General features: G+C 46.7%; 1 protein-coding gene across 4 annotated transcripts in view; it reads left to right on the top strand.

Moving 5' to 3' along the window:
- The window catches only part of LOC311143301 (kalirin-like), a gene marked incomplete at its 5' end in the record, with an annotated part of 253,356 nt that overhangs the window by 184,388 nt on the left and 48,538 nt on the right, over positions 1-20,430 (top strand). For all 4 annotated transcript variants that reach the window (XM_084179130.1, XM_084179131.1, XM_084179129.1 and 1 more), the window contains 7 exons: positions 6,639-6,728; positions 7,086-7,178; positions 8,569-8,680; positions 9,097-9,287; positions 11,223-11,324; positions 11,762-11,904; positions 12,344-12,446. In XM_084179130.1, the coding sequence (XP_084035256.1) occupies positions 6,639-6,728; positions 7,086-7,178; positions 8,569-8,680; positions 9,097-9,287; positions 11,223-11,324; positions 11,762-11,904; positions 12,344-12,446 (834 nt within the window). The remainder of the gene's footprint in view (positions 1-6,638; positions 6,729-7,085; positions 7,179-8,568; positions 8,681-9,096; positions 9,288-11,222; positions 11,325-11,761; positions 11,905-12,343; positions 12,447-20,430) is intronic.

Genomic DNA, 20,430 nt, shown 5'->3' with positions numbered 1-20,430 from the left:
AGACAATCCACACCCTGGCTCAACATTTAAGAGTCGCCAGAGCCAGGGCCTGACAGTACCCCCCCCCCCCCCCCCCCCAAAGGCGCGGACTGCGACCGCGCCACACAAACACGACAGGGTAGGGGCCGGGTGGGCATTCCGCCTCGGAGGCGGATCCGGCTCCAGGCGTGACCACCACCTTTTCTCCACCTCCCTGTTGCGCCCCTGGTCTAGTCTGGCCCCGCTGACTGGAGCTGGACCCGACGACGGTGGATCAAACCTTTCCGGCTCCGGACTGGAGCCGCTGGCCGGAGCTGGACTGGACACCGGTGGAGCGGATTGCTCTGGCTCCGGAGTGGATCCGCTGACTGGAGTTGGACCGGACCCCGGTGGAGCGGATTGCTCTGACTCCGGAGTGGAGCAGCTGACCGGTGCCGGACCAGGCACTGGTGGAACAGGCACGGACCGTGCAGGACTGGACACATGCACCACTGGCTTGGTGCGGGGAGCAGGAACAGGCCGGACCGGGCTGACGACGCGCACCACTGGCTTGGTGCGGGGAGCAGGAACGGGCCGGACCGGGCTGGCAACGCACACCACTGGCTTGGTGCGGGGAGCAGGAACGGGCCGGACCGGGCTGGCGACGCGCACCACTGGCTTGGTGCGGGGAGCAGGAATGGGTCGGGCCGTACTGGGAACACACACCACTGGCTTAGTGCGGGGAGCGGGACTGGGTTTCCTTATAAACCTCCGCTCCCTCTGCTGCCTAACCAGTTCCTCTCGCCGTGCCTCTACACTCTCCTTCTCCCTTATCGCCTCCAGTAGCTCCTCCCTCTGACCCATTAACTCCTGCTCCCTCATGACCAATAGCCCCCGTAACCTGGTGGCCTCCTCTCCTAGTCCGCAGATTCGCCCTGTAGCTGCCTCCTGCTGCCCCGCCGTTTCTCCTCTCCTGGCTGGGCATTTACCTCTGCCCATGGCCCTTTCCCCGCGAATATCTCCTCCCAAGACCACCATTTGCCCACCTGAGACATCACAATCTTCTCCTCCTGGGCACGCTGCTTGGTCCTCTTTTGGTGGGATCTTCTGTCACGATCATTGACTGAAGACACGGACCAAGGCGCAGCGTGATAAGCGTACATTTTATTTGTACTGAACACGAACCAAAACAACAAACCAAACGATACGTGAAGTCCTAGGTTAACACAAAACAAACCTTACGGAACAAGATCCCACAACCTAACTGGTGCCAACAGGCTGCCTAAGTATGGTCCCCAATCAGAGACAACGAGCTACAGCTGTCTCTGATTGGGAACCACCCTGGCCAATATAGATCAACACGATCTAGAACAAAAACATAGAAAACTAAACATAGACAATCCACACCCTGGCTCAACATTTAAGAGTCGCCAGAGCCAGGGCCTGACAGTACCCCCCCCCCCCCCCCCCCCCCAAAGGCGCGGACTGCGACCGCGCCACACAAACACGACAGGGTAGGGGCCGGGTGGGCATTCCGCCTCGGAGGCGGATCCGGCTCCAGGCGTGACCACCACCTTTTCTCCACCTCCCTGTTGCGCCCCTGGTCTAGTCTGGCCCCGCTGACTGGAGCTGGACCCGACGACGGTGGATCAAACCTTTCCGGCTCCGGACTGGAGCCGCTGGCCGGAGCTGGACTGGACACCGGTGGAGCGGATTGCTCTGGCTCCGGAGTGGATCCGCTGACTGGAGTTGGACCGGACCCCGGTGGAGCGGATTGCTCTGACTCCGGAGTGGAGCAGCTGACCGGTGCCGGACCAGGCACTGGTGGAACAGGCACGGACCGTGCAGGACTGGACACATGCACCACTGGCTTGGTGCGGGGAGCAGGAACAGGCCGGACCGGGCTGACGACGCGCACCACTGGCTTGGTGCGGGGAGCAGGAACGGGCCGGACCGGGCTGGCAACGCACACCACTGGCTTGGTGCGGGGAGCAGGAACGGGCCGGACCGGGCTGGCGACGCGCACCACTGGCTTGGTGCGGGGAGCAGGAACGGGCCGGACCGGGCTGACGACGCGCACCACCGGCTTGGTGCGGGGAGCAGGAACAGGCCGGACCGGGCTGGCGACGCGCAGCACTGGCTTGGTGCGGGGAGCAGAAACAGGCCGGACCGGGCTGGCGACGCGCACCACAGGCTTGGTGCGGGGAGCAGGTACAGGCCGGACCGGGCTGGCGGCGTGCACCACTGCCTTGGTGCGAGGGGCAGGAACAGGCCGCACCGGGATGGCGACGCGCACCACTGGCTTGGTGCGAGGGACAGGAACAGGCCGGACCGGGCTGGCGACGCGCACCACTGGCTTGGTGCGAGGGGCAGGAACAGGCCGGACCGGGCTGGCGACGCGCACCACAGGCTTGGTGCGGGGAGCAGGAACAGGCCGGACCGGGCTGGCAACGCGCACCACTGGCTTGGTGCGAGGGGCAGGAACAGGCCGGACTGGGCTGGCGACGCGCACCACAGGCTTGGTGCGGGGAGCAGGAACAGGCCGGACCGGGCTGACGACGCACACCACTGGCTTGGTGCGGGGAGCAGGAACAGGCCGGACCGGGCTGGCGACGCGCACCACAGGCTTGGTGCGGGGAGCAGGAACAGGCCGGACCGGGCTGGCGACGCGCACCACTGGCCTTGTGCGGGAAGCAGGAATGGGTCGGGCCGTACTGGGAACACACACCACTGGCTTAGTGCGGGGAGCGGGACTGGGTTTCCTTATAAACCTCCGCTCCCTCTGCTGCCTAACCAGTTCCTCTCGCCGTGCCTCTACACTCTCCTTCTCCCTTATCGCCTCCAGTAGCTCCTCCCTCTGACCCATTAACTCCTGCTCCCTCATGACCAATAGCCCCCGTAACCTGGTGGCCTCCTCTCCTAGTCCGCAGATTCGCCCTGTAGCTGCCTCCTGCTGCCCCGCCGTTTCTCCTCTCCTGGCTGGGCATTTACCTCTGCCCATGGCCCTTTCCCCGCGAATATCTCCTCCCAAGACCACCATTTGCCCACCTGAGACATCACAATCTTCTCCTCCTGGGCACGCTGCTTGGTCCTCTTTTGGTGGGATCTTCTGTCACGATCATTGACTGAAGACACGGACCAAGGCGCAGCGTGATAAGCGTACATTTTATTTGTACTGAACACGAACCAAAACAACAAACCAAACGATACGTGAAGTCCTAGGTTAACACAAAACAAACCTTACGGAACAAGATCCCACAACCTAACTGGTGCCAACAGGCTGCCTAAGTATGGTCCCCAATCAGAGACAACGAGCTACAGCTGTCTCTGATTGGGAACCACCCTGGCCAATATAGATCAACACGATCTAGAACAAAAACATAGAAAACTAAACATAGACAATCCACACCCTGGCTCAACATTTAAGAGTCCCCAGAGCCAGGGCGTGACATGACCAATGACTGGCATTCCACATTTCTATTCAAAAACGGAAAAAACTGACAGTTTTCACGTTCCCGATTGCTCCGTTTTAATGTACACAGACCGTCATTTTAGGGGAATCTTGACTTAATGTTGTCCACGACATAGGCTAATTATCTTGAACACCGTAACAACATAGACACAAAACATTTCTGTCAAGCTTCGAGATCAACATTATTTCACACACTTTGGCTTTTGTTCAATCGCGTGCGGTATCACGCTAGCTCTTTATCACTTGACTATTTTACAGTTCTATTTTCTTTACTGTAAAAAACATATTACAGCATCCCTGCTGTAAATTTACAGGGATGCTGTAATGTTTTGCAGTAAGGAAATAGTACTGTGAAAAATATTACAGCATTTCTGCTGTAAAGTAAAATTACAGTATTAAGCTGGCAACTCTGGTGCTGGGATAATGCTGTAAATTTACAGTGACTTTTTCCTTGAAAACTAAATGTAAGAATATCAATACATTTGTACATAAAATACATTTATTCCAATTGGTAACAACAAATTAACAACATAATTGACAATAGAAGTAACAACAGTTAACACATATGTAACCAAATAAGAGCATTATTACAACACTAATCTAAAAACGATATTGTGTGCCTGGGTGTGGGGGAGAGAGAGACGAAGAGAGAGAGGGAGATGGAGTTAAAATATGTATTGGGTACAAATCTATGATCAGGGGCTACTCTATTCAGGGTAAGGGGGTTCAGAGGCGGTGAAACACACTACGGGAGGTTGGGCAGGAGAACATCCAGGAGAGAGAAGTCAGCGCAGCATCAGGTGTTCCTCATGGGGGCTCCATGACAATCCTCCTCAGTTCTGATTTGTTAGCTCTTCTCACCCTTAATTAGGACAAGCATAGAAAAAGAAAGAATAGAATGAGCGACAGAGAGCACCAGGGCTATTACTCTGTGGATAAAAAGACAGGTGATAAGGGGCATATTAAGCTGGTGTTGTGTGGGTGTGTGTACTTATCTCACTAGAGGTCTTCATTCAAACTCAGTGAGCTCTTGGAAGAATGGGGCAAGGTAGGGGTTGAAAACAGCTGGCTTCCTCTAGGCCACTTTGTCCCATCTTCAGGGTTCATCATCTTGGGTTGATTCGAACCTACAGCATATATCCAATATAGTTTATTAAATCAATTGAGGCATTGAACAAATACAAAGAAGACCGCTAGATACACCTACTTCAAAGCCTAGCTAACTAATACAACATTGCTATAGCCTACACAATACCGCAGATTATTTGACCAGACTTTCTGTGCCACCAAATGTTTGCATACTACTGCTAAATTGAACAGGTTTACTAATACTGTAACATTATATGGAACAATGTTGTTTAAATTAAACAAATGGTTAGTGGGGAGCGGGTGTATGGACACTACTGGCCTGAAAAACAATGACATATGTCGCACAGCTGAGAGCCGAGTGAACCGAATCACACAGGGTTGAGGAGGACACTGTGTCCCTGTGTTTTTGCTGTTCATGCTCTCTCCATCAGTGGAGGCTGCTGAGGGGAGGACGGCTCTTATTAATGGCTGGAATGGAGAATAATGGATGGAATGGAGTAAATGGAATGGTATCAAACACATGAAAACCATGTTTTTGATACCATTCCATTTACTCCATTCCTACCATTATTATTAGCCGTTGTCCCCTCAGCAGCCTCCACTGCTCCCTATTGACTAGTAGACTATATCACGGTGACATCTAGATGGTTACCAATATTAGTTATTTCTTGTGTAGGCTGGCGTCCTACTTGAAATATAATCATGAGAGGGAGAAAAATTGGCCACGTTACTAGTTACCGCCAGCGACACTGATAGGCTACAGCTGCCCACTGCACCTTATGTCGCAGGCAGCTCGATACAACACCGGTGCACCAGTCATCGGCTTTAGTGGCTCGCGAGTACGGCCCACAAGGTGGTTTAGCAGTTTGTGTAAAATGCGGCCTGTCAATCCGGGGGCAAAAAACGTTGTGCCTGTAATATATGGTCATGTATTTTGAACTGCTAGAAACAAACCATTTCTCTGTAGTAATGGTGAAAACATACTTGTTATCTGGGTGATGTTTTTCTAGGTCGCACAGCAAGATATTTACGAGCAATTTAGAGTAGACCTAAATGGCTTGTGTCAATTTGAGCTAAAGCTAACTAACTAGCGAGCTAATGGGCTAGCTAGCTAACGTTAGCCAGCTAGCTACAGTAGCTAGCTAGGTTAGCTAAGACATCATGCAGTAATTCAATGTTGGCTAGCAATAAAGATACTTATAAACAAGTCACGGTACCTACCCAGCAGATGCTGAAAATATTATTTCACTTCACAGCTGCTTCAGAAGATACTTACTAAAATAGTCTGAGCTTCGTGTGTCTCATCCAATAGTCATTTTTACAGGAGGCTTACAATTACAGTTAATAACAGTATTTTTCAGCATTTTACCCATAATGCAGTGCAATCTACAGCATTAATGCTGTAAAACACATTTATGGTATTTTACTGTGCATTCTACAGTGTTTTACTGTTGAAATTACAGAAAAGTCTTACAGTGCAGCTAGACATCAAATGCGCATCAAACAACTATATGCATAATTATTGAAAAACCCCATTTAATTTTTGTTTTATTAAATTATGGTAAAGTTACTCTCTGTTGGAAGCATTTGATTTTGCAATCACATACATTGTATTGGATATGTGTTTTCACACCATAACATAGGGAGATGTGAAATGTTACGAGGTTACAGTGCACTTCCGAGATCTCCATACAAAAAAAGTGTCAGACAGCAATATTACAGGATCAAGTTCGATGTGTAATTCAATTGTTAAATGCTTAGGATATGATATAAAGACAAACAACAGTATCATAAATGTAAGGAAAGAAAGGTAGTGTTTTATATCACACGATTTCTGGCTAATCTGTGAAGACTTCAAGTATGAGAAAGGGTTTAAACATAGGTTTTGATTCAACTCATGAATTATGTTGAATGTATCTATGTTCCCCCTTTTTATATCTTAATGTATTCACATAAAAAAAGGCAAATTATTATGGATGACCTTGTAACAGCTTCAAACAGTTATCCACTACAAGAAATGCTCACAGGTACCCTAGTTTATAGAAAGACCCGTATGCATGTAAGAACATAGATGTTTAGTCATTTTAATTTGACTGGATTTTCCCATACTGTTTTGCAGGCTGATAAATTCCACATGTACGTCAATTACTGTAAAAACAAACCGGATTCCAGCCAACTCATCTTGGAGCATGCTGGAAGCTTCTTCGATGTAAGTGAATGAGTTGTCTGTCCTCTTCTACCTGTAGGTGGTGCCAATGAACCATTTATTTCAATGCTAAAGCACAGGAGTCATATTTATTCTGCTTACTTACCACCATTCGTCTCTTTGCATTACAGTGCACAGTCTTATGGCTTCCGTTCCAAATGGCACCCTGTTTACTTTACAGTGCACTACTTATGAACAGTGGCCATAGGGTTCCAGTCAAAAGTAGTGCACTATATAGTCATAGGGAATGGTGTGCCACTTGGGACGAACACATGATTATAGGCTATGAATACATTAAAGTATGTCAATGTCAACATCAATATGTTTCAATCATCATGATGTCATAAATTCTGCGTGCAGGAAATCCAGCAGCGACACGGATTGGCCAACTCCATCTCCTCCTACCTTATCAAGCCAGTGCAGAGGATCACTAAGTACCAGCTTCTCCTCAAGGTAGGGAACATGATGGGAGAGAAGGTCTGTGTCCCAAATGAAAATAGAGCTCTTTGGCCAAGCACACCAGTGGTGGATTTTGCTTTGAAAGAAGGATGAAAATAACCCCATACCTACTGTAAAATATGGTGGTGGATCTTTGATATTATGGGGCTATTTTGCTTCCACTGGTCCTGGGGTGCTTGTTAAGGTCAACGGCATCATGAACTTTACCCAGTACATGGACATTTTAGCCCAAAACCTGGTTGCCTCTACCAGAAGGCTAAAACTTGGCCGCAAGTGGATCTTCCAGCAAGACAATAATCTGACGCACACGTCAAAATCCACAAAGAAATGTTTAATTGACCACAAAATCAACATTTTGCAATGGCCATCTCAGTCTCTGGACACCATTTAAAACCTGTGGTTTGAATTGAAGAGACCAGCCCATAAGCACAGACAAAGGATATCAGTGCCGTTACCCTAGCAGGGGAGGGTGCAAGAGTATTGAAAATGGGTGGCAATCATTTTGACCTGTATCTTTTTGAGAGAAAAAAATATTAGTAGTTAAACAAAATATCTTTCTCTGAGCAATTGTATTAGTATAAAATAATATTTTGTTGATTTTATTTTATTTTATACAATACACCGCAGTATTTGTATTATTTTTTTTATACAGTCTTTTTTGCTCATCTTCATCAAGGGTGCCAATAATTTAGGTCATGACTGTATATAGGGAATAGGGTGCCATTTGTGATGCGGACAAGGAGGAAACCTGGGCGCTCTTATCATCCAGCCCACTTCCCCCAGGAAATATGGAACATCAAAGCATTCTTCCCCTTCTCTCTCTCTCTCTCTCTCTCTCTCTCTCTCTCTCTCTCTCTCTCTCTCTCTCTCTCTCTCTCTCTCTCTCTCCTTCCTACCTCCGTCTCTCCCTCTCTATCTCATCAGTATGTATACGTGGGTTTTCTTATCAATCTCATTAGTGACTTCCCAAGAGACAGCTGATTCCCCTGCCTGTGTGTTGGCCCTTAGCTCTGTGTTATATGTTCATAGTATGCACTTAGTGATGTGTCCGAATCTCATCACACAGTATCTTAGGTGCATCCCAAATGGCATCCTATGCCCTATCCTATATAGTGTACTTACGGAATAGGGTGCCATTTAGGATGCAGACAGTATCTTGCATACAGAGAGCCCCTTTACAGTGTCTGGCATAGGAAATAGCACTGAAACTATTTCCAGACATGTCTTCTCAAAATGACTGTTCTTAGCCCTCTTATTTTCTAATGAAACAATAACCAGCTGGAGAAATTATTGTTCTGTGTTTAACGTGCATGCCAGGAACTGTAAACTTAGCGACCCTATCAGCACTGGAACGGATGAAAACTGTCCAAATGCAATGTTTCAGGAGCTGCTGACCTGCTGTGAGGAGGGGAAGGGGGAGATCAAGGATGGCCTGGAAGTTATGCTTAGTGTACCCAAGAGGGCCAACGACGCTATGCATGTCGCCATGCTGGAAGGTACAGTAGGAGGGAGGCCTGTGTGCTGAATTCTATTTAAAACATCTCTAAATTCCTTAGCTAGGGTGTTCCATCACTTCATGTGGAAGTAAACAAACTAGCCTTATCCCTTTAAGGGACAGTTGTGAAATGTGCAGTAAGACCTGCACAGCATGGAATAATACTATCTAGTAGACAAGTATAGAGCTGTAAGGTTGTTGTCTCTCTGTCAGGGTTGGGGGCAATTGGAATTGAAGTCCGACAATTCAGGAAGTAAACTGACATTTCTAATTCAATAATCGCAAAATAAAATGGCATCTATTTTCAATGATCATTTTTTTCTAATGTTAATTTAAAATGACTTCAATTCAAATTGACCCCAAGTCTACTGTCTGTGATGCATTGCTGTATTTAAAGAGCCATGTGATCTCCGGCAGGTTTCGATGAGAATCTGGACGTGCAGGGAGAGCTGTTCATCCAGGACACTTTCCAGGTGTGGGATCCCAAGTCTCTGATCCGGAAGGGCCGGGACCGTCATCTCTTCCTGTTTGAGATCTCCCTGGTGTTCAGCAAGGAGATCAAGGACTCGGCTGGACGCACCAAATACGCCTTCAAGAACAAACTGCTGGTAGGACTTAGGACTGGACTCTTTTTCTAGCCATCTTTTATTTTGTTCTCTCCTCGCCTCTTCTCTCCTCTCCCCTCCTCCCCTACCTGCTCTACAGTTAAAGTTAAAGTCAGAGGTCAATTTGAAAGCAAAGAAGCTGCACTTGACGTGACACATCTGAGGAATGAGACCGGTCATGTAGTTGTTTGTAGTTCCAGCTTTTCAAGGGAATTCCGCTCAAGATAGCACTGGTGTTTTCATATAGATAATGTGTCATCCAGCTGGCCAAGCTGTGAACCTAATAATACTGTAACGATGTGATGCCTTGCATGTGTCCTGGAGACTCTTGGGGGAGTTGGATCAGAAGGGCAGGTGCTATTAGCCAGTGGAGATGTTTTCTTCACACTATGGGCCAAGAGGTTAGCCATCCAATTCCCTTTGATCTGCATCCAGCCTTGGCTTGCTGGCTGAGATGTGTAAAGCCCCCATTGTGTGTGTGCACGCACCTGTGTGCGTTGGATGGGTGTGAGAGTATTTGTGCTATTGTAGTGCTACGATTCGTACAAAGCTCATTTTATGTAGATATTGCCGGGGCGGCAGGTAGCTTAGTGGTTAAGAGCATTGTGCCAGTAACCGAATGGTCGCTGGTTCTAATCCCCGAGCCGACTAGGTGAAAAATCTGTTGATGTGCCCTTGAGCAAGGCACTTAACCCTAATTGCTCCTGTAAGTCGCTTTGGATAAGAGCGTCTGCTAAATTACAAAAATTTACATTATGTGTAAGCAGGACTGGACAACGGTGTGTGTGTGGGTGGGTGGTAATTGCCCGCTTGTATAATAGGCTACAGGGTGTTTTAGAGGAAGCTGGGGAGTGAGGATACAAAGATCCAGGTGTTGAAAACATGAAACCCAGAGCAGATGGAGTGGTCTGGAAATTAAAGCTTCCTCTCACTATGCATTAATTATGAATGCATATGTGCATGTCCAATAACAGCTGTTCCAAGTCAAATCAAATCAAATGCATTTATAAAGCCCTTTTTACATCAGCAGATGTCACAAAGTGCTTATACAGAAACCCAGCCTAAAACCCCAAACAGCAAGCAATGCAGATGTAGAAGCACGGTGGCTAGGAAAAACTCCCTAGAAAGGCAGGACCCTAGGAAGAAACCTAGAACCAGGCTCTGAGGAGTGGCCAGTCCTCTTCTGGCTGTGCCGGGTGGAGATTATAACAGTACATGGCCATTAAGGCCAGATTGTTGTTGAAGATGTTGAAACGTTCATAGATGACCAGCAGGGGTCTGGTGAACAGGTCTGGGTTCCATAGCCACAGGCAAAACAGCAGAAACTGGATCAGCAGCACAACAAGGTGGACTGGGGACAGCCAGGAGTCATCAGGCCAGGTAGACCTGAGGTATGGTCCTACTAGGGCTGAGAGAGAGAGAGAGAGAGAGAGAGAGAGAGAGAGAGAGAGAGAGAGAGAGAGAGAGAGAGAGAGAGAGAGAGAGAGAGAGAGAGAGAGAGAGAGAGAGAGAGAGAGAGAGAGAGAGAGAGAGAGAGAGAGAGAGAGAGAGAGAGAGAGAGAGAGAGAGAGAGAGAGAGAGAGAGAGAGAGAGAGAGAGAGAGAGAGAGAAAGATCACGTCAGTGACTCAGCCCACTCAAGTCGAGTAACCATGCGTTTGATGTATTTGATACCATTCCACCTATTCCTCCCCAATTAAGGTGCTACCAACCTCCTTTGACAGGGACATAGAGGAAAGTTGGATGGGATTTACTTCGACTGTATCTTAAATTTCCTCTTAAATTCCATCTCCTTATCAGAAAGGGAACATTGCTATTATGTTTTTCTAATGATATTCAATGATATACTGAACACATGATGATTTGGAAGGTTCCTAGTCATAAAAAGCAGGTGAAAACAATGTTCAAGACTTTAAATCTTGTTGTGCTCCATATCCAGACATCCGAGCTGGGTGTGACGGAGCACATTGAAGGGGACCCCTGTAAGTTTGCCCTGTGGGCTGGAAGGACCCCCTCATCTGACAACAAGACTGTCCTCAAGGTAGGTCTAGGTTTCTTCTGATCTCTAAAGCATCACAGTGTAGGAGTGCTAATCCAGGATCAGTTTTCCTTTTTCGATCATAATGAATATGATTATATATGGACAGGTGGGACCTGATCCTTAATCAGCACTCCTACTCTGAGACACTTTCTGAATACGGGCCCAGGTCCCTTTAAAGCTGCCTTCTACTGATCTTCAAGATGGTTCAGGACAGGGTGAAAGGTAGCTTTAGGTAATTTACCATACCCACACTAAAAAGTGACATATAATATAGTGTTCCTAGGGCCATGCCTTGCAGAAAGCATCATTTACAGAGCAACACCTTCAGGGTTACAGTGCCGTTTTTCTCCTTTATACACCAACACCTTCTCTTGCCAGAGGCCAGAGGATAAAAAAAGGTCAATCACTGTGTGATTGTGTCTCACTCTCCTCCCCAGGCATCCAGTATTGAAGCAAAGCAGGAGTGGATCAAGAACATCCGGGAGGTGATCCAGGAGAGGATCATCCACCTCAAGGGGGCGCTGAAGGAGCCCATCCACATGCCCAAAACCCCGGCCAAGCCACGCAACAACAGCAAGAGGTGAGTAGGCCCAGCACTCGCTCCGGGTGAAGTTTCGCCTAGGTACAGATCTAGGATCAGCTTCCTCTCTCCCTATCCTTAATCATTCGTGGGGAAAACTGACCCAAGATCAGTGTCTAGGGGCAACTTTGCCCTACTCCCTATCACTCAGCCATGGCAGGCACACACATTAGCAACACCGTCAGTAGGCCTATTTATAAAGTTCCCACATTTAAAAAAAATCTAATCTCTGTTCATATATTTAATAAATCAGTGTGACTCATTCTATTTGATTTGGTCTGGATGGCTGAAGATAAGATACTGTACATCACCTTTAAGAAACATCAAGACAGACAGAGATAAGACACTTCCCCTCTAACTGATGTGTGTGTGTGTGTGTGTGTGTGTGTGTGTGTGTGTGTGTGTGTGTGTGTGTGTGTGTGTGTGTGTGTGGGTCTAGGGATGCTGGTGAGGATGCAGACAGCCAGGGTGACGGCAGCAGCCAGCCAGACACCATCTCCATCGCTTCCAGGACTTCTCAGAACACTGTGGACAGTGATAAGGTAGGAGGACATCTGCTGGAACATCTCAAGTATAAGTACTGATTTGGGATCAGGTCCCCCATATCCATATAATCATATTAATTATGATCTAAAAGGCAAAACGGATTCTAGATCAGCACTCCTATCCTGAGATTCTTTATGAACATGAGCCCTGAACATCTTCTTTATTCCCATTAGGCCTATAGCAATAAGTCCTACATATTAAATATTTACCATACACAATATCAAGGAAATAAGTGTGAAATATTAACGACTATAATATCTTATAGGTACTTTTTTTAAAATTATGCTGACATTGATTGACTCCTCCTTAGCTCCGCCCCCTGTGGGTCACGATGGACAGCTGATTGACAATCGGGGTTTCCCTGGCATCTCTTATGTTCCAATCAGGGGCTGTGACCTGCCATTAGAGCCGAGACTCCCCATGTGGATGCCAGTAGGTTATAGGGAACAACAATCATGTGAAACTATGAAACGTGTGTTCAGGTTTTGTGCAGGCATGTGCCCTCATGCGACATACGAAGGACCGTATGAAATCAAAGTAAGGATACATTTGATTGATTCCTCATTTGCTCTTGAGAATAAAAATGAGAAAAAATATTAGTGGTGTGTGAGAGTTAAAGGGATGGTTCATCTAATTGACATGTTTGTGTAAAATTCCTCTTACCTTAAGTTGTCTATGTAGGCCAGTAGTGACAGCATCCACGATAAATAGTTGTTCAATTTAGCTACAGGCAGTAGTTAGCATGACTGATGGACATTATGGTTGAGCCCCTGCACATCTACATTGCATAGCATCAATCAACCAGTGGTTGCGTGCCACGTCATCAACAGTGCAGTCGGGCGTCAGATTGCTATATCTATGATGTTTTTAGCTGATATGTTAAATATACATTTACATTACATTTTAGTCATTTAGCAGACGCTCTTATCCAGAGCGACTTACAGTTAGTGATTACATATATATATATTATTTTATTTTTTTATACTGGCCCCCCGTGGGAAACGAACCCACAACCCTGGCGTTGCAAACGCCATGCTCTATCAACTGAGCTACATCCCTGCCGGCCATTCCTTCCCCTACCCTAGACGACGCTGGGCCAATTGTGCGCCGCCCATGAGTCTCCCGGTCGCGGCCGGCTGCGACAGAGCCTGGATTCTAACCAGGATCTCTAGTGGCACAGTTAGCACTGCGATGCAGTGCCTTAGACCACTGCGCCACTCTGGATAGAGTAAATATCTATCCAGGCGTTGTAAGATCTGGCATGTGTCTGTAATGTAGTTGAGCAGGAACTCAACCGTTGTTGTGAAGCCATCTCTGGTTGTGCCTGTTTGTCTTAACTTTTGGAAGATTTCCCTCCCTATGACCCACTCCCTCTCTCTCTGGGCTGAACACCACTGCAGCTGGATCCTCCAGCCATCTGTTGTCATGGAGAGCAGCCAGGCTTGGGTGTCTTGGCCTGGGGTCCCGTTTTCCCCTCTGCTCTGGAGGGTGGAGAGTGGTGTCAGAAAGAGAGAGGCTGCATTTCAAAACTCCCAAATGGCACCTTATTCCCTACATAGTGCACTACTTTTGACCAGAGCCCTGTGGACTAAATAGGGAATAGGGTGCCATTTGGGACGCATCCAGAGAGAGAGCGTGGCCTGGCCAGTCCGTTGTGACGCCCTGTGACCTTTTCACACAGTACGCCCACACTTTTCCCCAGTGCTAAATGTCACTCTGCCACACACAGCAGAAAGATAGACAGGGCTCTAGAAATGGCTGCCTTAACAGAGTGACAGACAAATCCTTGTTGAGCTTGTGATGAATTGGTGTGATTTGAGGGAAGTTTCTGGAACAGCCGAGTGTGCGTGTGTGTGTTGGCATTTACCTCTTTTTGCAGCTCTCCTTGACAGTTAGGATTGCTTTCTCTCTCGGTGGAGGATGTCGCAACTAAATAACAATATTATTTCATTCCTTCTCAAGGTAGGAGGGTTGTCTTGTTGCTCTTTGGAAGACTTGAAACATAAATACGTTTCTCAGTGCTGGAGCTCCCTTATAGTTCATTGCAATTTCCTTAAGCTATATTCCAATGTTGCATGCTGTTATGAATAGGGAAGGCTGGATAGAGAATTTCCAAACTTTTCAAAATGGAAAAAACTAGTTCATAACACCAAACCAGGTCTAATTTGAGCCACTAAGTGTCACCGACTGTCAGGAGTTTTTTTTTCTCTCTTTATATTTTTTCTCAAGGCGAGCCATGTCAATTGTTCCACAGACTGTTTTTGTCTTGGAAATTACTCTTCCTGTTGTTTTTGTGGTCTTTCCAAGCCCTTCCAGTGTCGTCGTCTGGTCCAAGCTGACAGTTTGCCACTCCGCACAGACGCAGACAGACACAAGACATCCCTGCTCTCACCCACCCACCCTGCTGTCACTGTGGGAGGATTTGTTTTCTCCCTGCATGGAGATGGAACAACTAGGTTGCGTCTCAAATGGCACCCTATTCCCTGTGGACCCTGGTCAAATGTAGTGCACTATATTGTGAGTAGGGTGCCATTTGGGATGCACCCCTAGGCTGTTTCCTGGGTTTGTCTTGCTGCCGGCGGTCTCCAACTCATATACAGTATATATGGCTAATAATTACAAAGAAAACAGCTAAGAAACTGTTTCCAGTGGTGTGCCTCTACTTTCCCCTGTAGGCAACCCATGGCTCCATGGACTATTATGGAAAGAGACAAACGACATAACACTTTTTATAGTTTTGGCTTGTAGATTGAGACAGGATGAAAACGCAACAGGGGCGTATTCACTAGGTACGAAATGGAAGCAAACAGGTCAAAACGGGGAGGGACCTACCTTTAATTTGTCCAATAACAAAGGCTTGTTTTGTTTTCCATTCCAAAAGCGGTTTGCTGTGTTTTACGACAGAGTTCACATGGGTGTGTTTGGCCTCTCATGCTGCACATCACATGGATGTGTTGTCGGCTCATTCCCTAAACCAAGGTTGTGCCTCTCTTCATTACTGTAAATTGACTAAATCAAATATATTATCCCCTCCTTCACCCCTGGTTCACCATATAATGAAGCTGTTCTCCCATCGCCAACACTGCATCCGCAAGTCATAAGACTGGCATCGTGCTCCTCGGATGGGAGATGAGTTATCACTCTCTCTCGCTCTCGCTCTCTCTCTGTCCCTCTCATTCTCTCTCTGTCCCTCTCTCTCTCTGTCCCTCTCTCTCTCTGTCGCTCTCTCTCTCTGTCCCTCTCGCTCTCTCTCTCTGTCCCTCTCGCTCTCTCTCTGTCCCTCTCTCTCTCTCTCTGTCCCTCTCTCTCTCTCTCTCTCTCTCTCTCTCTCTCTGTCCCTCTCTCTCTCTCTGTCCCTCTCTCTCTCTCTCTCTGTCCCTCTCTCTCTCTGTCTCTCTCTCTCTCTCTCTCTGTCCCTCTCTCTCTCTGTGTCTCTCTCTCTCTCTGTCCCCCTCTCTCTCTCTCTCTCTCTCTGTCCCCCTCTCTCTCTCTCTGTCCCTCTCTCTCTCTCCCCCGCTTTCTCTCTCTCTGTGTTTCCTCTCAAGGAAGGACAACTTTGTTTCAATTTGGGATTAGCTGTGCTGCAGGAAGGTTTGCCACACCCTCCCACTGTCTCTCAGACACACTCTCTCTCTCTCTCTCTCTCTGTCTCTCAGACTCTCTCTCTCTCTCTCTCTGTCTCTGTCTCTCTGTCTCTGTGTCTCTGTCTCCTCTCTCTGTCTCTCTCTCTCCCCACAACACACATACTGCCAGAATGTAGATGATCACAGCAGCTCGGGGTGATCCAATGTTCCGCAGGCTAGAGGTCTTCTTGGGTCCAAAAAGCTGGACCCGGACCCAAGGACAATCAGACCCGGACCTGATAATTTTTCAAAAAGGGGGACACGGCCCCGAGAATAACCAGACCAAGGCCCGACCCGTACCTGTCTAGACCCCCCCGAGTGACAAAATGTTTATCAGCCAAGTTGCTCTTCTGCTTAACAAATGGGTATTTTATATGTTGGCTAGGTCTTCTATAAGACAATAAATTCACCTAATTAGCATAAAATAAATATGCTATAGGCTATGCTGAGCCTTGGTTGGGTCCACTCATGCAGTAGTGTGTTATTATGACCTGTCGTCTCTACTACTCATAGTAAACCTGTGGTAGAGGTCTTCACAGGTCCAGGTGGGACCCTATTACCCGGGACCCGACCCGATCGTTGATCTGGTCCGGGTTGGGTCCTGTTTGATTGTCATCTCTGGTATCTACAGTTGTTATACCCGAGACCCAATGACAATCAAACAGAAGCCTTTCTGTCGAGGGTCAACAACAGAATTTCCGACCCGGTCGGGTCCTGGGTAATCGGGTCCCACCTGGACCTGTGAAGACCTCTACCACAGGCTTACTATGAGTAGTAGAGACGACGGGTCATAACACACTACTGCCTGTCCTTCTCAGCCAATCAGAGGCAAGAGCTTGAAATGAGCTTAACTCTGCAGCACAGACAGAGAGAGCAGACGAAAGAGATACCATGCCAAAGTGGATGAGCTTTAAACATTTCAAGGAGAGCAGTCGCGTAAGTAACCAGACCCTATATTTTCTACAAAAGTAGCTCAGAACATTTAAAGACCTTCTTTGACATTTAGAGAGAGTTTTGGATAGGCTACGGGTCGTTTGTCATTTTAAAATGTGTCCTGCCAGATTTTGCTTCAACTTTAAAGATTGTCATTCTAAAGTATGAATCACACATGTGAGAGTCCAAACTGTGCATTATATAGCTTCTCCATATATTCACCAAAGTAGAGAAATATATACTATATGTCACCACATAGGCATATCATTAATGGGAATCATATTGTAGTCACATGAAATGTGGCTAACATCAGATGGCTAAAGGAGCAGAAGCACATTGCTGTGTTGAAAGGGAGTTCCCTCTCTCATGTCTCAGTAGTAGAGCAGATGAATGGTTAAACTGTGAGGGCTGGCAGGGACAGTCGACACAGGAAGCAGGCTATTAAGTTAACTGCCTCAATGAGATGGTACTGACTGACTTACTGACATTCTGAAGATAAAATTACATATCTCTAGAGTGGATATTGGCATCCTAGCAACATGACAAAAAAAAACATCCATCTTGGTCAGGAACATTTTCATTCTAGAAACTGATCAAATAGTGTTTAATTATAGGATCTTTGTGGCTCTGGCTCAAGACATGGTTGCAAAATATCAATCCTATAGTGGCTTGTGTCTTGTCTACACTCTATGCACCTAGTTTTACTGAATGTATATGCAGACTTGGGTTCTAATACTATTTGAAATCATTTCAAATGCTGTATCTGTGCTTGATTAAGCTTGCCTGTTGCAATGGAACTGATTTATAAAAATCCCAACAGTGTAAACCAGGGAGGATTGTCGTTTTTGGGTTTTTTTAAAACAGAAGGAAAAATAGCAAATCACCAATAATTATTTTACAAATAATTTTAATTCAGGAAATCTCTTAACGTAATCAAGGTATGAAATTGTTATTTTAAAATACAATCTATTTTTGGGCTTACTTGTGGTCAATTTGCTTGGGACACCTTTTATAAATTATGTTTCAGCCCCCCAACCATCAGCTCGGACAAGAATCGTCCCGCGGCTGAATTTAGTTGCTTGGCCCCTGGTGTAAACCCTGCACACCTGGCACTCTAGTCAGGCTAGAGCAAACAATCAATATTTCAATTTGAACCCAGGTCTGTAAGTCATTTAAAATTGTCTGACTGTAGGAGAGTGAGTGTTGAGGCTGTGTTGAGGTGACTATGCAACAGGCGTGGATGTCTTTATGACTGAAACACAAGTAAAGGCTATGTTTGTTTAGGCAGGGCTCGGCTGCCATTCAAAATGAGGTCAACACTAGTCTCCGAAACATCCTGAGTACCACTGGAGTACTAAATAATATGGCATTGAAGTTTTCCCCCCTCATGGATACCCTGTCTACTGTAATTGTCTAATTCCAATTCAGTTAAGTTTGAATATAGTCAGTCTGTCAATTATACATAACCTATAGGCCTATGTGTTACATTTGTTCTTCAATGGACTCCCAGCCTTGCTTATGAATCATAATAAAAATGGAACAAAACATACAGAAACAGGGAGGGACTTGTCCAGTACTAAAAACGTGTTTTTTGGATTCCGTTGCAAAATGCTTTGCGACGGTGTTCACTAATGAAAATGACCCTGAGCATTGTTTGATGTGTGTGTACCCTCTGGCTGGCCTGGAGATCTCTTAGCAACGGGCCCCGTCTCCCCGCTGGTGGAGGTGACCTAATACCATGCAGATGGTGTCGAGGGGAGATGAGATGAGGATGAGGGCTTGTGTCCCAAATGGCACCCTATTCTCTACATAGTGCACTACTTTTGACCAGAGTATGGGCCATTTGGGACGTAGCTGAGATGAGATGAACGACCCCGGCCACATCTGCTGCAGCTTAGACCCAACAGCTGCGACATTTCATGGACAACACACCGTGCGGCGGGACAGAGAGGGCTCATGTCATGCCAGCTCCATTGGACAGTATAGCCTCTAAACCTGTGTCCCAAATGGCACTCTCTTCCACATATAGTGCACTACCTTTGTCCAGGGCCCCATGTTTAATCTTTTGCAGCCATCTCATGTAAAGGGACCTATAACACATGTGCTTTATTTTCTGGGGGGGATCAAAGCTGTCTACTCGGCTCTCAAAAGCAGGGTTATACATAATCTGTGTCCCAAATGGCACCCTATTATCTATTTAGTGCACTACTTTTGACCAGGGCCCATAACAAATAGGCTGGTATTTGGAACAGCCATTGCATTCAGAGGACCTTGATTTAGTTTACTTTTAGTACTTTCATTGTCAGACTGTTGGAGATGTTGAGCATTGTTATGATTATTAATTGGGAATGCTTTTACTGAATCTTATCATATTGTAGAGCTGTTGCTTGGCATGCAATGACCTCCTTTTGATGAACAAGATTGACGGATATCACAAGCACAGTAGTTGATTATCACAGCTTGACTTGGAAAGTGTTGATGATTCATTCAACTAATCAACAACTGGAAAAAGGCATGTCACAAGCTTTGTTGATAAAAATTTGATGGGTTATTTGCCTCTGTTTCTCCTGTCTTTACCCAAACCCCTCGAAGTGACTTAAATAGCAGCTCTTTTCTATATAAAAGCCCTATGATGATGAAACGGTCTGCTTGGACAGATTCCACCACAGCTCTGGAAACTCAGACACTACCATTTCCTGTTCCCCTTAGACGGCACGGCTCCGACAGCCACGCTGGAAGCGAACTGCTATTTAAACCCAGACTGTGTTCTCTCTCGCTCTCTCTCGCTCTCTCTTTGTGTCTCTCATTCTGCATCACAACACGCAGGAGCCAAATGTTCTCCTCACTGTGTTATTTAAGCAGGATGCAACTACTGTCATTACTTGAGATGGCGCTAACATGGGAAGAGTCTTGTATTTATGATTTGACTCAGGTCCCAATGTTTTTGGGTTTTCCAAATCGGGTAATGTCTCAAACACAAGTTGGTTTTCTTTGCCATGTCAAGCATAGGAGGTACAATATGTCCTGTGTGGGAGTAATTTTACTGAATGGGCCTTTTCATTTGTTTGTCGGTACTCTGAAGTGGTGTTTGAATATAATGCTTTAACCATACTCCTTGGGCCCATCCCAAATTGTCACCCTAATTCCCTATATAGTGCACTACTTTTGATCTCCCTTTACTGTCCAGTACCAATCATATTTCATGATAATTAAGCTGAGTTACTGCCAGTTGTTATTCCACTAATTGGACAGAATTAATCATGTGGAGATCATTTGTTCTGCTGGTCAGTATAAAACGAACTGATCGTACAAGGTTGTTTCCCGGAGCCCACCACAGGTCCTCTGTAGCTCAGCTGGTAGAGCACGGCGCTTGTAACGCCAAGGTAGTGGGTTCGATCCCCGGGACCACCCATACACAAAAAAA

Source organism: Coregonus lavaretus, assembly GCF_964263955.1.
Source record: "Coregonus lavaretus genome assembly, chromosome: 16".
Classification (NCBI taxonomy): domain Eukaryota; kingdom Metazoa; phylum Chordata; class Actinopteri; order Salmoniformes; family Salmonidae; genus Coregonus; species Coregonus lavaretus.
The sequence above is the reverse complement of the archived record's forward strand: the minus strand, read 5'-3'. Positions and strand labels throughout refer to the sequence as shown.